Source organism: Ruditapes philippinarum, unplaced genomic scaffold, assembly GCF_026571515.1.
Source record: "Ruditapes philippinarum isolate M1 unplaced genomic scaffold, ASM2657151v2 ctg6186_1_1_1_1, whole genome shotgun sequence".
NCBI classification, from domain to species: domain Eukaryota; kingdom Metazoa; phylum Mollusca; class Bivalvia; order Venerida; family Veneridae; genus Ruditapes; species Ruditapes philippinarum.
In genome coordinates, this window is record NW_026858967.1 from 52,070 (window position 1) to 69,739 (window position 17,670).

General features: G+C 33.6%; 2 protein-coding genes across 2 annotated transcripts in view; both read left to right on the top strand.

Moving 5' to 3' along the window:
• The window catches only part of LOC132754809 (uncharacterized), a 31,266-nt gene extending 21,189 nt beyond the window's left edge, over nt 1–10,077 (top strand). Inside the window, exons 4-5 of the mRNA XM_060745521.1 lie at nt 8,691–8,774; nt 9,931–10,077. Of these exons, the coding sequence (XP_060601504.1) occupies nt 8,691–8,774; nt 9,931–10,077 (231 nt within the window). The remainder of the gene's footprint in view (nt 1–8,690; nt 8,775–9,930) is intronic.
• Nucleotides 10,078–10,090: 13 nt separating this feature from the next.
• LOC132754808 (uncharacterized) lies at nt 10,091–17,288 on the top strand. Its single transcript, XM_060745520.1, has 3 exons — nt 10,091–11,376; nt 12,050–13,871; nt 14,127–17,288. The coding sequence occupies exons 1-3, from the start codon at nt 11,352–11,354 to the stop codon at nt 16,972–16,974; spliced, it is 4,695 nt and encodes a 1,564-aa protein (XP_060601503.1). The 5' UTR covers nt 10,091–11,351; the 3' UTR covers nt 16,975–17,288.
• Nucleotides 17,289–17,670: the final 382 nt, after the last annotated feature.

A 17,670-nucleotide genomic window follows, 5' to 3' on the forward strand; every position in this document is an offset into this window, starting at 1 on the left:
TTGTGACGTCGCGTAAACAACTCTTTAAACGTCTGTACAGCGTTAATGACTGAATTAAAGATATTGGTGTTCGGATTTGTTTTCTTAGTTAGACCATTTTCTATCATTCTAGATAGTTTTCAATACAAATTCAACAAAAAGTTGTTTTGTATTTATCAGATTTTTCAAACAAAATGGCGAAAGAAGTCCCTAAAAATAAATATGAGTTTTGACTCCGCCCACTTTCATATATTTCATAAAAGAGTTTCATATTGCAACAACATGGAACGTGTTTTTATCTCTGCCTATGATACAAAAGAGCTTAGCCACAATGATATTGTTATAAACCGTGCGCATCATGTGTACTGGGATCCTACATGTTTACCGGACAATCAGTTTACCGGACAAAAGCTATTCCTGCTGAATAGCGCTTTTATTTTTGCTTTGATTCAAAAATCATCCGGTCTGAATTGTACACATACTTTCCATTTCAAAGTAAATAACAACAAAACCACTCTCAGGTAAATATGGTTGATTCAGTTCTTTATTTACTAACATGCCCTTTTGTTTACTAGTTGTTTCATGACCTGGTCATGCGGGGGGAATAATCTGTTCTGCGCATGACCGAATAAGGAGGCCCTAAATGGGTTATATTAGATAGGTTTAACTTTTAATTCTTCTCCACGTTATCTCAGGATACAATCGTAACATATTTTGATGATAAAAATAATTTTAAATTAAGTCCTCGTTGTTGTCGTTTACAAAGAAATCCACATTAAAAACATATAAGGAAACGGGTTACGTCCATGAGAGGAATCTCTACATGAAATGTAATAAAATAAATTGTATGGCTTTTGTAACATGCTACAATGATGACCAAAAGGAAACTGTATGACAAAGAACAGAATTCCATTTAAATATCAAAATGTTTCATACGTTTAAGATTCATGAAGAATCAATACGTTAATCGAGTTAATAGTGTTAATTTCAATAACACCCCATATATTGGCCTCTTCGTAACAAGCATGACTGCAGTGTCTTGTTTTAGTGACATACTGTTTTTGTTAAATATCTCAACCTTGCCTTTCAATAGTTGTAGTTTCCTGGCTGATTATTTAAAGATTAATTTCAATTCACGACTTCAAAAAATTTGAAACGCTATGTCCGGTAAATTGAGCTGTCTACACGATTTTTTCTCTCTTATAATGCCCTACTTTAAAGACACATTTCTATGGTCAAATGTTTAATTTCATGTTTGTTAAAGTAATGTTTACTTGTAAAAAGAACCCAAAATTATTTGGGTAAAATTCATATTTTGTCCGGTAATATGTAGGATCCCAGTATATGTAAATATTTGATATATATATCTTACAATCTTACATTTGGTTAAAAAAACATAATACATGTATAAGAAATAAGGAAACAACAGTCTTTAAGTTTCCAGGTTTAACTCATACTGTGCAGTACAATGTCACTTAGGGTTCAGTACTGAATTATTGAACACGTTTGATAAAATATTACTACTTCATTTATCGAATTAAGTAATAGAAAATATATGTTTATCACATTTCCAAAATCAGTAGAGTTTACTATGGAAGCGTCCTAGTGCCAAACCTGAAATGTTTTTATGTCATAATTAGTAGATAGTAAGTGCTAATTAGTAGAAAGTAAGTGCTAATTAGTAGAAAGTAAGTGCTAATTAGTAGATAGTAAGTGCTAATTAGTAGATGCTAAGTCATAATTAGTAGACAGTAAATACTAATTAGGAGATAGTAAGTGCTAATTAGTATATACTAAGTCATAATTAGTATATAGTAAGTACTAATTAGTAGATACTAAGTCATAATTAGTAGATAGTAAGTGCTAATTATTAGATAGTAAGTGCTAATTAGTAGATACTAAGTACTAATTAATAGATACTATGTCATAATTAGTATATAGTAAGTACTAATTAGTAGATAATAAGTCATAATTAGTAGATAGTAAGTACTAATTAATAGATACTATGTCATAATTAGTATATAGTAAGTACTAATTAGTAGATAATAAGTCATAATTAGTAGATAGTAAGTACTAATTAGAACATAATAAGTCAAAATTAGTAGATAGTAAGTACTAATTAATAGATACTATGTCATAATTAGTATATAGTAAGTACTAATTAGTAGATAATAAGTCATAATTAGTAGATAGTAAGTACTAATTAGAACATAATAAGTCATAATTAGTAGATAGTAAGTACTAATTAGTACATACTTAGTATCTACTTAATTACGACTTATTACGACTTATTCTACTAATTAGCACTTACTATCTACTATTTATGACTTAGTATCTACTAATTATGACTTAGCATTTACTTATTAGTACTAACTATCTAATAATTATTACTAAATATGTACTAATTAGTACTTACTATCTACTAATTATAACTTACTATCTAATAATTAGTACTTACTATCAACTAATTATGACTTAGTATCTACTAATTATAACTTACTATCTACTAATTAGCACTTACTATCTACTAATTAGTACTTACTATTTACTAATTATCACTTACTATCTAATAATTAGTACTTACTATCTACTAATTATGACTTAGTATCGACTAATTATAACTTACTATCTACTAATTAGCACTTACTATCTAATAATTAGTACTTACTATTTACTAATTATGACTTAGTATCTACTAATTAAGAGATAAAAATATTTCAGGTTTGGCACTACGACGCTTCCATAGTTTACAGTCAAAACTAAAACGAAATAACTGAAACGATATCATTTTAGGAGTCAGAATTAAAAATGTTCTTAATTAGAGGAAACCATTCACCGATCTGGGTTTCAAGTTTATCACATGAAAAGTAAATAAGATCCATTTTTATCCCTTGCCGAAAGGCGGCGGGGGATATAGAAATAGTCTCCGTCCGTCCTTCCGTCCGACATTTTTTTTTCCGGAGCATATCTCAAAAAGTATTTGAGGTATCAACTTGAAACTTCATAGGTGGATAGATCATATTGAGGAGGAGTGCAGTGCACAAGAATGATAACTCTACCCTGCATAATTTTACAGTTATTGCCCTTTACTATTTTTTCAAACTAAATTTGTGTCCAGCGCATAACTAAAAAAACCCTTATGAGATATAGACATGACACTTTATAGGTGGATAGATCTCATTCAGGAGTGCAATGCATAAGAATGATAACTCCACCCTTCATAATTTTTGACGTATTGCCCTTTGTTATTTTTCATACTTAATTTGTCACCTGTGTGGAGCATAACTCAAGAGTCTTTGAGATGTCAACATGACACTTCATAGGTGGATAGATCTTATTGAGGAGGAATGCTGTGCACAATAACGATAACTCTTCTCATTATAATTTTTGAGTTATTGCCCTTTGTTATTTTTTCATACTTTTTGTCCGGAACTTATCTCAAAAAGTGTTAGAGGTATCAACTTGAAACTACATAGGTGGATAGATCTCATTGAGGAGGAGTGTGGCACACAAGAATGATAACTCTACCCTGCATAATTTTTCAGTGATTGCCCTTAGTAATTTTTCATGCTTAAATTTGTCCAGAGTATTTCTAAAAAGCCTTTGAGATATCAACATAAAACTTCATATGTGGATAGGTCTCATTAAGGAGGAGTGCAGCACACAAGAATGATAACTCTACCTTGCATACTTTTTCAGTTATTGCCCTTTATTATTTTTCATGCTTAATTTTTGTCCAGAGCATAACTATGAAAGCCTTTGAGATATCAACTTGAAACTTCATATATAGGTGGATAGATCTCATTAAGGAGGCGTGCAGCACACAAAAATGATAACTTACCCTGCATTATTTTTTCAGTTATTGCCCTTTGTTATTTTCAGCCATCAGTATTCACATAGGTTTCAAATCTGTAATCACTTCAGCCATCAGTTTTCATTACCAAAATACCTCTTAAAATTGAATTATTCTGCTCTACTACCAAATAAGTAAACACAAATGAAATTTATGAGCAGAAAATGAGATCGGTGACGCCTAAGTTTTTTGGCTTGAAATGTTTATCATATTCTAACATCATGCATGACATAATACTAGAATTAAATACTAAGGTGCCGTTTTTGCACACAATTGTAGTTGTTTTAACCTAAAATAGGCAAAAGTGGCGTCCCCACGTTAAACTGTACAAGTGTTAGCAAAAATGGCAATGAATTGCACCGTGTGCGTGTAATAAGCTGGAAAAGTACATTATGTGGGCTCCAGTCTCACTAGGTGTTTCCGGTAAAACATTAAAACATAAAGTAATTCAGTCATAACTTTACCGACAGCAGCAAACGGCTATATTTTATCCACCTCTTCTGTGACGAACTCTCCATAAACCAACCGCTTGCCAGTGTGATAAATAAATATTAATATTTATCATTTTAAATTCCTTAATCAGTCCCGTAACTACTGTCGAACATCGTTAATAATGTCCGCAGTCACTCGCCTGCCATTTTTCAACGTCTCTCTCGGCGATTGACGTCACCAACGTCCTTGAAAATTTCTTCTTTCTGCCTCTCCCTTATTTTTCTTATTTTCAATTTCTCAATCACCCTTTCTTAAACATTTATTTCAATCAAAAACTTAGCTGTTGCTACCTTAACCTTGTCCCTTTTTCCATTATCCCTTTCTATTTATATGTTTTAGACAGTTTCTCGACTTACTATTGACACAATTTCTTATTGATCGAATTTCGTGACGTTCCCACGGCATAATTTTAACGCATTTTTTTTACATGTGACATATAAATTGTGATTGCAGAGATAAGTGTGGTTTAAATGAAGCAATTTTTCTGACAACGTCAAATGTGGCACATGACGTTTCGGCGTATTTTGAAATCTTATTGTGTCATATTGTAAAATATACGCTTCATAAAGCGCCTATTTTCAGCGCAAATTAATGCGCTGCGCAGGGTGTGCGTTGCCATGGGTTTTTTATTCGCTGTAACGTACTAGCTATTTGCGTTATCAAATTAGATATGGCATACTTTTCCGATTGATTGTGATATAAGTTTGAATTGACAGCCCCAGTCCAGTTAATTTTTGATCATCCTTCGTATGTCCTGAAGACTTTAGAATCTTTTTCCATTTTAGACATACATATAATATATTTATAAGGAGGATTAAGCATATGCACTATTTACAAGTCATATTCACAGGGACACTGATCATTTCCGCTACACTATTGTCTATCAGGATGATAACGCTTTATCAGAAATTCGTGCTTACTTAATAGGCGGGGTTTAATATGCTGTTTTATCGAATTTCGAAGCGTCAGAATGAAAAAAATATGTTAAGATAAAGTTAAGCATCTTAAAAAATAAAGATCACGATATTGCTAAAAAGGCGTGGAATGATCTAAGGAAGTGCTACTGATGTATATCCAACCGTTTTCATGTTTGTACTTTTCTTAGTTTTCTTTAGGCTGCTAACTTCTCAAATTTCGAAGTGTCAGAATGAAAAAAAAAAAATAAAGTTCAATATTTTAAAAAATAAAGATCCCGATATTTAAGTAAGACGTGGAATGGTCTAAGTATATTCCGACGGTTTTCATGTTTGTACTATCCTTAGTTTTCTTTAGGCTGCAAGGCTGCTGGGATGTTTGGCTGCTTACTTCACAAATTTCGAAGCGTCAGAATAAAAAAAAAGATGTTAAGATAAAGTTCAACATCTTAAAAAATAAAGATCACGATATTGAAAAAAGGCGTGGAATGGTCTATTTCCGACTATTTTCATGTTTGTACTATTCTTAGTTATCTTAAGGCTGCTAGGCTGCCAGGCTGTTAGGCTGCCAACTACAGGCTGCTAGGCTGCCAGACTGTTAGGCTACCAACTTCAGGCTGCTAGACTGCCAGGCTGCTAGGCTGCAAACTTCACGAAACATATAGAGGATATTTGTTAAGTTCGGTGTAAGATCGGAATATATTTCACCGAGTGAGCACCAAAAGGTATATTTCACGAGTGGCGCAGCCACGAGTGAAATATGAACTTTTGGTGTGTTCACCAAGGTGAAATATATTTCGATCTTACACTAAACTAAACAAATTTTTCTTTTTATTATATGCAAAGAAACGTTTTAAAAAGACATTAAACCTAATACTAAATGAAAAGCGCGCCAAATAATAAAACAACGTGACGTCATTTACGACGTCACGTCATTAAGTTGGTTCCCAGTACTGTGGACGCTGGTATTTCACTGAAACAACGCAAGGGGCTTAAATTCAAAACAGTGAAATTATCAAATTGATAACTTCACTGTTTAAAACAGTGAAATTACCAGTTTTATATCACTGATATATTTCTATAAACCACCGAAAAGCATGTAATAAAGTTTGCTATTCATTGTTCGGGACATTTCATTTTTGATAATCAAACACCCTAAATACCAATCGGAATAATCGGCTATTATGACCGTCGAAAAGGCCCGAGAAGTTGCTGTCGCCCTTTTACAAAATCTGCTTGGAGAGGTCATCAGACCTCTCCACAGTGTTCAGACTGATTGCTGGCGGCATCCATTTTTGCGTATCTGATTGTAGTGAATTAATCTCATGTAAAGCGTAAAGTCATTAGGAACAGTCTACAAAAATTGTTATGCGCATGCTCCGTTTCAAAAAACGACTTAACTTAAACGAAAAATTAACATCGAAGTGAACAAATCGGTACATAGAAAAATCAGAAAATATCATTTAATACGTTACTTAGCCCACGTTAATGTCTCATACCGTTTTAATATTTTAAACTGTATAAGTCGATTACCGTATTGTTTTCTGAATACTAGTAGTGCTTTACTATTTCATGTTCCGATAAATAGTTACAGTGAACATTATAGCTACAGTATCACCATGAACTATTATAAAAATTATGACCGAGTGAACCGTGTGCCAAAATTTTGCTGCTCCTTAAACTTTTGAACGTTTTCGAGTTATTTCGGCCCCAAGACGTATCGGCCTCAAATTTCCAAAGACGTTTCGGCCCCATCGTTTCGGCCCTTTACCAAATCGGCCCAATATTTGGTTAAGAATAAGTCTTACTTTTACGTGTTTTATGCCAGAATTTTAATAGCATTTCAAGAAATGAATGAAATAAGGGAATGAGAGAATTAATTGAATAATTAAATTTTATGATTTTGTAATTGAATGAGGCTTTTAAAATAGTAGTGATCAAAAGAAATAGAACAGAACATAAACTTTATTAAACAAAACATAGTACACAAACACTGAAAAAGATTTTCACCTGCTTATTATCAACAAGCTTTTTTTTAACTTGAACATTTAAAAAGCAAGACAAAGAACAACACATAAATTAAACATTTATTATTAACAACTATTAAATTATAATAAAACAAACAATACATTGTAAACAGGCATTTTTTTTTAACAAATAACACTTTTTTACAATAAAAGTGACAGATTTTCAATCAGAACGTTATAATGATAATCTAAAATATTATCAAATCATAAGTTTAAAACTTTTGAAGTTTTCTTTGATATTACTAACCTCTAATTAGCAATAATTAGATAATTAATTTGTTACACCTTGAAAAAAAAACATACCTAAATATAAAATAAATATTGTTTGTGTGCAATCAATCAATCAATATACTTCATTTTTCTAACGATTTTAAGTTTAAAATTCCTTTTTAAATGTAATTAAAAAAGGGCCGAAATGTCTCGCGGAAAAGGGCCGAAACGTATAGGGGCCGATTTTTGCATAGGGGCCGCAACGGAGATTTTTTGGCGCAAATGGCACACATTTTACTCAAGTTTGATTTTCATCAAATATTGTGGTTGGAGGCATGCAGCTATATATACTGTTTATTCCAATCAAATGATATAAACATTTTCTATGTAAATCCTGGACTTAAAATTATTTGATTAAAATACTTTATGCCCGTTTTTGAAAATGTAGTAGAAATGTTTCCATATACTTACCGAAACATCAACCGAAAATTTGCTTATTGAATTTTACAAGAAACTTTTGATTTTGAAACTACTTTTAACATATATATTAATATATAATTTATTTTAAATTTAGCAATAGAAAGAGCATCGAAACATGAGACCATCTGATTTGTATGAGGGGCGTAGCCCCCATGTATTAATCAGATTGTCGAGTGTTTTGATGTTTTTTCTCTTTTGTATCATAGTCAAACATAAAACACGTTCCCTTTTGTTACAATTTGAAACCCCGGAAAAAAAGGAACCTCAACCAATGAACGAGCGTCTGAATATGATATTTTTGTCGCTTTCCCTTTCTCCGCCGTCACAATAAGTAAACCCTAGCAAAAATTAGCCGATCAATGGGCTTGCTCTTGAGTGCGGGTGCGCCATGAAAAAAGTCCATTTCTCCGGCATATAATCTTTCAAAACATTTTAAAAAATGAAGTGTAAAACAATCTTTCATTATGATACTATATTCAATATATTTAATAAATTCTATTTTGTTAAATAATTGTAATTTATAAAAAATATTCCCAAATATTTTCGAACCACAGCAGCAAAAAGACATCTCTCATGCTTCATTTTAAAGAAGCAAACTTGTTTCATTCCAGAAGGGGCGTCGCGCTTCGGCTCGGACGCCAATAATGGCTACCACTGTTGGCAAGGGAGGTAAATATTGTAAAAAACGGAAACTATCTGTAGGTATAATTTTAATTGCTGTATCATCTATTTCAGACAATGGCATATTATATTGATGTTGAGCATGTTGCCGCTTTTGAAGTTTCTTTGGCATCAGAGGGATCTGAAGATTTTGATATTGTGAGTATTGCTAAAAACAACAAGATCATACGACAAAATCAGTGACACAGTCACACATTAATAGATTAACCTTTCTTTTATGCTTTTCAGTGGATTACTGATTTATCTGTGAAAATTGTATAGAGGATATTTGGTAAGTTTAATGTAAGATCGGAATATATTTCACCGAGTGAATACTAAAAGGTATATTTCACGAGTGGCGCAGCCACAAGTGAAATATGAACTTTTGGTGTTCACGAGGTGAAATATATTTGAAATTCGATCTTACACTAAACGAAACAAATTGTCTTTTTTGATTACATGCTTTTCGGTGGTTTATAGAAATATATCAGTGATATAAAAACTGGTAATTTCACTGTTTGAAACAGTGAAATAACCACTTTGATAATTTCACTGTTTTGAATTTAAGCCCCTTACGTTGTTTCAGTGAAATACCAGCGTGCACAGAACTGGGTACCAACTTAATGACGTGACGTCGTAAATGACGTCAAGCTGTATTATTATTTGGCGCGCTTTTCATTCAGTATTAGGTTGAATGTCTTTTTAAAAATATATCCTCTATATTATATGCAAAGAAACGTTTAAAAGGACAGTTTAACCTAATACTTTAAATGAAAAGTAATAATACAACGTGACGTCATTTACGACGGGACATCATTAAGTTGGTTTCCAGTACTGTGAACGCTTGTATTTTAAGGAAACAACGTAACGGGCTCAAATATTCAAAACAGTGAAATTATCAAAATGATTATTTCATTGTTTCAAACAGTGAAGTAATCAGTCTTTGTTTCACTGATATATTTCTATAAACCACCGAAAAGCATGAAATAAATTTGAAAATTTCACAATCAATGAAAAATATCAAAATATAATTTCGACGAGACTACTTTTTAATATTTCCCCATGTGGTACCTCATTTATATTTTTGCTGACAATTCTGACATTGTCAGGGCTGTTTAGAGAAAAAAAGCAAAGCTGAAATTGATAAATAACTTAAAACTTCAAAAGTAATAAAAAGAAGAAAACTTACTTCAATTCTTTCAAATTACTAATCACCAAATAGCTCCTCAAAATTTTTTGTTTCATTTCTACAGTCTGAAAATTACAATTCCTTCCACATGCAACACTGCTATTGGTGACATTTGACACATTTCAGTATCCTACCAGCAATAGCTGCCTAGTGCAATATGAAAACTTGAAAATCAATGACATCCATCAGTCCGAAGAACAAGTAAACAGCCCAGTGTCCGTTATTAGTGGGATCATTTCGTGCTTGAAAACAGTGAAATTGTTCACCTTGTGATAAAAGCATGAAACTTTGCACAATGGTAGTTCAAAGTATATAAGGTTATATAGGCTATGGACCCAATTTGAAAAATTCAAAATGGCCGCCATTTTTCAAGATGGCTGCCAATATGTCCGAAAATTAAGAAAATGCCCTTTTGTTGAATATTTGTGGTGATTACTTGATAATACAAATGGAATATTACAATATTTTATTATCTATTGTCTTGAAATTGAAATTTAGATAAAAAATAAATATGTTATTGAGATATTTTTTTCAATTTTGTGTTGTTTTAAGGTAAAAAGGTGAAAAAAATATGGTAAAAATCCTTAAAAATCACATATTTTTACCTTTTAATCATAGATTTACACACGTTGTTGTCTTTTTGAAATACTGTAATACTCTTTAGTTGTTTATACACTTAACACAGTACTGTACATGTCTGACTGACGAGTTGCATGCCTGATATGTGCTACGTATAAGCTCAAATCCAAAGAAAGCTCATAGGACAATCTCGAAATTGGCACGCAGACATTTCTTAGGTTTTCAAAATATTTCAAAATGTGCATTACATACGTACGGTGCAAAATTGCTCGTTATACTTATATTGATAATTTCCAGAATGTTTTGCTTTATTTTTTATGATTAAGTAAATAAAGAATTTAGCATAGTTACTTCCCTTTGTTTGATATTCCCCATTTGTGTGTAGCAGAAGAAAACTTCTTGTGCAGGTTTTTTTCAACTGTTGTGTGAAAAGTTTCAAGATTTTACAATATTTGCTGAAAATTAGGTAAGTGGATTACTTTCTTGATGTTGTAGCCTTGCTTTTAAAATTATATTTAACATAAGATATGTCTTATAAGAGTCATGCTCAAAAATTTTAAAAACTGTCATAGTCTTCGGATATATAATAGTGTTCGGATAAATTGACGAATTAATGTTAATCAACAGCTTGTTTTGTACAACTATTACAATTAATATCGTTTTTTTCTTATTTTGAATCAGAACCGCGTTACTTTAATAGGAATTTGGCGAACTAAGGAAATAAATACCCGCAATGCTTTCTATAATACATGATTATCATATGTCGGTACCATTGCAGTTTAATTAGATTATATTTTTCAATGTTTAACAAACAAAAAAAATCAATTTATAAAGTAATATTCCATCGACAATGACACGTAAATAAAAAAGTTTATTTATCTTTTTAGGAAGATCCAGTATAGCAGCTCTATATAAATTGAAACAGCCACACCATGTAACGTCAGAACATTCATGTATTTAGGCATCGTATGATTAACATGGAATCACTTGATGGTAAGCTTCAGGTTCTATGTTTCTATGTATCTGTCTATCTATTATCCCTTCACATCTATGTATGTGTCTGTGTATGTCTATTTATTTATCTATGTATGTCTATGAATGAATCAATGTATGTATCTATCTTTGTATCTATGTACATGTATCTAAGTATCTATGTATGTCTATGTATGTATCTATGTATGTCTATGAATGAATCAATGTATGTATCTATCTTTGTATCTATATGCATATATCTATCTATGAACCTATACATGTATCTGTCTATCTATTATCCCTCTATCTATGTATGTATCTACGTATCTTTGTATCTATCTATCTTTATGTCTAGATATTATCCATCTATCTATGTATTTATCTATGTATGTTTCTATGTATGTATCTGTCTATGTATATATCTATGTTTGTATCTATGCATCAATCTATGAATCTGTGAACCTACCTACCTACCTACCTACCTTTCTACCTACTACCTACCTACAAACCTGTCTATCTATCTAGTCAAGTCCAGTCTAGTCTGGTCCAGGTCTGTCTAGTCTAGTCTAGAACAAAAAGTAATGTAATAAGCATTTTTTTAGAAATTTTTGATAACATAAATTTACAAAAGCAGAAAAAATACTTCATTTGACAGACATATTGAATATGTTATCTATAATTAATATATTTTCAGGTAAGAATCTAAGCTTCCAGAGAGATGTGGGAAATGTTACAAAGAACCCAGTGCTTTTTTCAAGTTCAAGGTTATATGACGTCACGCCTAAAGTGCCACAAACATCACCAAAGTCTAAACTAGTACACTGTCCAATAGATTGGTTACATTGTATTCTCTGTCAAACACATTCAAGGGAAGCGCTTCAGTGTCCCGCATTGATTAAACGCAATGATGTTTCTAAAGGTGCAGGCTATGAGACACTGCTAAGTGATATATCTAGTTATCATGAAGTTGGATATTTTCCAGTACCGATAAATTCAACATTATTAGGGGAACAGAAAGATGTAGTTGAACTTCTCTTAAAAAATGAAGCTAAATGGCACAAGAATTGTCGTAACAAATTTAGCAAACTGAAACTTACAAGGCTACATAAGCACAAGTTAAAAGTTGAGGCCGAAACTGACAGCAGTACACCAAACAAAATAACTCGTAAGAGTTGTGGTGCAGCTACAGTGGCTGATTGTAAAAAATGTTTCTTTTGTAATACAGAATCTGGAGATCTTCATCAAGCTTCCACATTTGAAATGGACACAAAAGTTAGACAATGTGCTTTAGATTTACAAGATACAGTTCTTTTAGCAAAACTTAGTGCGGGAGACCTCATATCACAAGAAGCCATGTATCATTCTAATTGTTTGGTAACCCTTTACAATAGGTCCAGGAAGCTGCAAGCAGAAAATGATTCAAATAAATCTTGTCAACAATTACATGGCATTGCTCTTGCAGAACTAGTGTCGTATATAGAAGAGAGTAAGTCCAGTGATTCAATAACCATACATAAGCTTGCAGATCTTGCCAAGATGTATTCTTCACGTTTAGCCAATTTAGGTGTAGATACTACCAGCCGTGTTAATACAACTAGATTAAAGGAGCGCATAATGGAACACATTCCAGACATTGAGTCTCATAAACAGGGCAGAGATGTGTTGTTAGTACATAATGAAGACATTGGCAAGGTAATAAAACAGGCATCTGAGAAGGTATATGATGATGAAGCAATTGCTCTTAGCAAGGTAGCATCGATGATAAGAAGAGACATTTTCAATCAAAGTTACTCATATGACTTTAATGGGACATTTTCTGACAAATGTCAACAAGATTCAATCCCAAAATCATTAAAAGCTCTAATTGAAATGATACTTAGGGGTCCAAATATCGTCGATCAAGAAAATGAAATTTCTAATGCCCAGAATGTACTTAGTATAGCACAACTTATTGTATTTAATTCAACCAGTCGTCGCAGGAATCAGTCAGTGTCCACATATCACACAATAGCTAGGGAACCTGCATTGCCAATATATATTGGATTGATGATCCATGCCGAGACTAGAAAACGTGGTATCATTGATAAACTCAATAATCTTGGAATTTCAATTTCCTATAACAGGGTGCTGGAACTTTCAACCAAGATGGGCAATAGTGTCTGTGATCAGTTTGAGCAGGAGAATATTGTATGTCCTTCTGTTCTTCGCAGAAATATATTTACCACCGCTGCTGTAGATAACATTGACCACAATCCTAGTTCCACTACAGCTCATGGTTCATTCCATGGAACTGGAATTTCTATTTTCCAGCATCCGACAAGAGAGTGTCCTGGAGAAGCCCGCAATGTCAATGTAATCAACAAAGGTGACCAACAAACTAGATTAAAACAACTTCCAGATTCTTATGCTAACATACCGCCTGTTGCTATCCAGAGAAAATCTGGAATTCCGGAGGCAAACAGACCTTTTGCAAGTGACTGTCAACAAATTCTACCAGCGCTTCAAACCGAAGAAAGGTATAAATTGTTTTTTGATTAACAAGAATTCTAGTTTAAGTTTGTAATGCATTAAATGACATGATCATCATAGAGTTATAACATACTTTTAGACTTTATTGGTTAAGTAAGCTCTGTTACATTAAAAACACTTCATGTTTGGTATTCATAATTGATTTTGTACATAATTGTGTCATAAGTAGACAATATTTTCAATCTGAAAGAGTCATGAAGTTAATCAAGGTATCTTATGTTTAACTTTGTTGTCCATTTTAGGTGGTTGGAACATGTGAGGAATGAGGTTGAGTCAAAAGAATCACAAGATACAGCGATATCATGGTCAGCATTTCATGCCAATGTGGCCACTCAGAAAGAGTATGATTCTCCTGTTGACATTGGTGCTTTATTACCACTATTCAATGATGAAGCCAAGTCTGTGTCCATGATACGTCATTCTATGAGTATCATAGCAGGTATTGTACATCACCTTAACCCTGGACAAATCCCAGTAATGACATGCGATCAGCCACTTTATGCTTTAGCTAAACAAATACAGTGGGACTGGCCTGATATATATGGTGAAGCCAAGTTTGTAATCTTGCTTGGAGGTCTTCATATTGAGATTGCTGCTTTGAAAACGATAGGAGATTGGTTACAGGATAGTGGCTGGACACATGCACTTGTGCAAGCCAATATTGCTTCTGCAGGTACAGCAGATTCGTTCCTTAAAGCGTCTCATGTTGCCCGATCCCGCCATGCTCATCAAGTAACAGCATGTGCCTTGTATATTCTGATGTATCAGGCGTACCAGTCCTTTCTTGAGTCACATGTTGGAGACCAAGGTACAACAGCTGTTGAGTTTAGTGCTTGGCGTACGCAAAGAGAAAATGAAAGTCCACAGTTTCTGTTTTGGTCGATTACATTAAAACTAGAACAGTCAATTTTAATGTTTGTGAAATCATTACGAGAAGGGAATTTCAAGCTATACAAAGATACAGTTACAAACCTTTTACCATGGTTCTTTGCCCTGGATCATCCAAACTATGCACGATGGTTATCAGTACATGTTCGTGATTTGATGAATTTAGATCACATTCATCCCAATATTGCTGAGCAGTTTGAAAATGGGCGCTTTGTAATCCGCAAAACTCATCATGCTTTCTCCTCGATTCCCATTGACCAAGCTCATGAACAAAACAATAAATTAGTTAAAGGTGATGGTGGTGCTATTGGCCTTACTGAAAACTCAAACCAGCTATTACGGTGGATGGTATCAGGACCAGAGATTGCAAGAGCTCTCCAAGAATTCGAGCAAGGGCAGAATTGTAAGAACAGTTCACTAACCGATGATAAAGATGTTAAGCACCATGAACAGAACAAAAGCACGCAAGTGAGATTTGGAAAACAAGTAAAAGACTTGTGTGCAGTCATTGAAGAGTTTGGAAATCCCTTTAATGATTACACAGAGGACCTTTTAGTATTAGATACTCGGAACATACTCGATGATCAGGTGAAGGACACCGTCAAGCAAATTGAAAGAGTTGGCAAAGAACAATTTGAAACCTTCATTACTGAACGATTTGATACCAGACAAAAGCCTGTCACTGATCCTATAAAGCAGAATAAATTCCCGCTTTTTAGTAGGCCTGCAATTAAAGAAAAAAGCAAGGAGAAACAACAAATTTCTTCACTTAAAGACACTTGTTCACTTTTTTCAAAGTTATATGTATCTTGTCAGGTGCGCAAAGGGGACCTTGATGAGTTTTTTCTCCATGAGAATAGCAAGTATCCTCCTTCAATTTCACAGTTCGGACATTTAAGATTTGGTTGTAAATCTGAATTGTTAAACTGCCTCGAGCAAGTATGTCCATCTGAATATGAAATACCAGATGTTGATGTAAAGATTTTCGATGGTGCAGCCATTATCAATATATTAAAACCTAATGGCTGTCAAACATTCCTTGAGTACTCACAGAATGTGTTTATACCGTTCGTTGAGCGTCAGATACAGAGTGTTTCTAGAGTGGACATTGTTTGGGATGAATACATAACAAATAGTCTAAAAGCTACAACAAGAGGCAAACGTGGACAAGGTATTCGTAGAAGAGTCCAGTCAGATTCACGAATTCCTGGAAGTTGGGAAGCCTTTCTTCGAGTTGATGAAAACAAAACAGAGCTATTTGGGTATTTAGCAGATCAGGTGATAACATTAACATGTGACAACAATAAGCAGATCATAACCACAAAAGGATCAGATGTTCTGAGCAATACACCAATAGAAGATAGTAGTATCATATCTCCATGTACACACGAAGAAGCAGATACAAGGCTTTTACTTCATGTTGCTCATGCTGCAAGGCTGAACAATACAAAAGTCCTTGTACGCACTGTTGACACAGATGTTGTTGTCATAGCTATAACAGTCTTTCAACATATAAATGTACAAGAGCTATGGATAGCATTTGGCACTGGAAAACAATTTAGATATATACCTGTACATAAACTCTGTAATGCTCTTGGTCAAGATATAGCAAGTTGTTTATCGGCATTCCATGCGTTTACTGGATGTGATCAAACTTCATCATTCTGTGGCAAAGGTAAAAAGACAGCATGGGGTACCTTAAAAGCATTTAGTGAAGCTGTCGAAGCATTTCAAGTTCTTAGTAAAACTCCAACAGAAGACTCTATTGCCACTGTTATGCCAACGTTGGAGCGATTTGTAATTCTTATGTACGACCGATCAAATGCTGCTACAGGAGTCAATGAAGCGCGAAAAGACCTCTTCACACGAAAAGGAAGATCTATTGATGGAATTCCACCAACCCATGCAGCACTTTTACAACACACTAGACGAACTGCATATCAGGCTGGGTACTGCTGGGGACAGGCGCTTTTGCCCTCCCCAGAACTTCCTTGTCCTAGTAACTGGGGTTGGGTGAAAGGTCAGGGTAATACATGGGAGCCGTTCTGGACAACACTACAACAGGCCTCCGAGTCTTGCCAGGAGTTACTGAAGTGTAGCTGTAGTCCCCAGATTGGTTGTCGTGGGAGGTGCAAATGTATCAAAGCTGACTTGATGTGCACAGCTCTTTGTCTGTGTGGTGGAGATTGTGACCGAGGATAGACTTATGGGCGAGGTTCAGGGTCTGTGTAATTTATGGTGTTGTTAGTAATATTGGTATATCTTGGTTTGTTCAACCTATCTACTATGACTTCAAGTGATACACAATCAAAATAGAAGTACTGAATACATCAATTATACTTTGGTACATAAAAAACACTTTTTTGTGCATTTGGCGGCCATTTTGGAAGCCATTTTGAAATAAATACAGCACTTAAATTCAAATCTTATTAGAGATAAACAACGATATATATGTGTGCAACATGAAATAGGTAAATTTAATAACAATTTATCAATTTATTAAACAGTATTCTCATTGCCAGTAATTGTTTTATCTTATGGAAGCCATCTTGGCGGCCATCTTGAAAATGGCGGCCATTTTGAAAATTGGAGATGGGTCCATAGCTGAAATTGAACAGAATTGGTTCATCAACAAACATGCCAAGTTTGTTGCTTTTATCACAAAGTGAACAATTATTTCACCATATGATCCCACTATATGCAGCTTTTTAACAATTTAACTGTTTCCAATTTCCTAGCCGCTTTTTGAATGTTTACACAACTGTCAACACTTATTCATTTTCTGTAACTTTCATCAAATAAGTTTTCTTTCTTAAAAAATGATGTATGACTAACAGATGCAAATGATATCCTTTATTTCATGCTTGCCAATCTTTAACTGTTATATATCAGATGATT

Coding starts and splice junctions, on each gene's coding strand:
- LOC132754808 (XM_060745520.1), top strand. CDS start 11,352: ATGATTAACATGGAATCACTTGATG. Junction 11,377..12,049: donor TAACATGGAATCACTTGATG/GTAAGCTTCAGG, acceptor ATATATTTTCAG/GTAAGAATCTAAGCTTCCAG. Junction 13,872..14,126: donor GCGCTTCAAACCGAAGAAAG/GTATAAATTGTT, acceptor TGTCCATTTTAG/GTGGTTGGAACATGTGAGGA.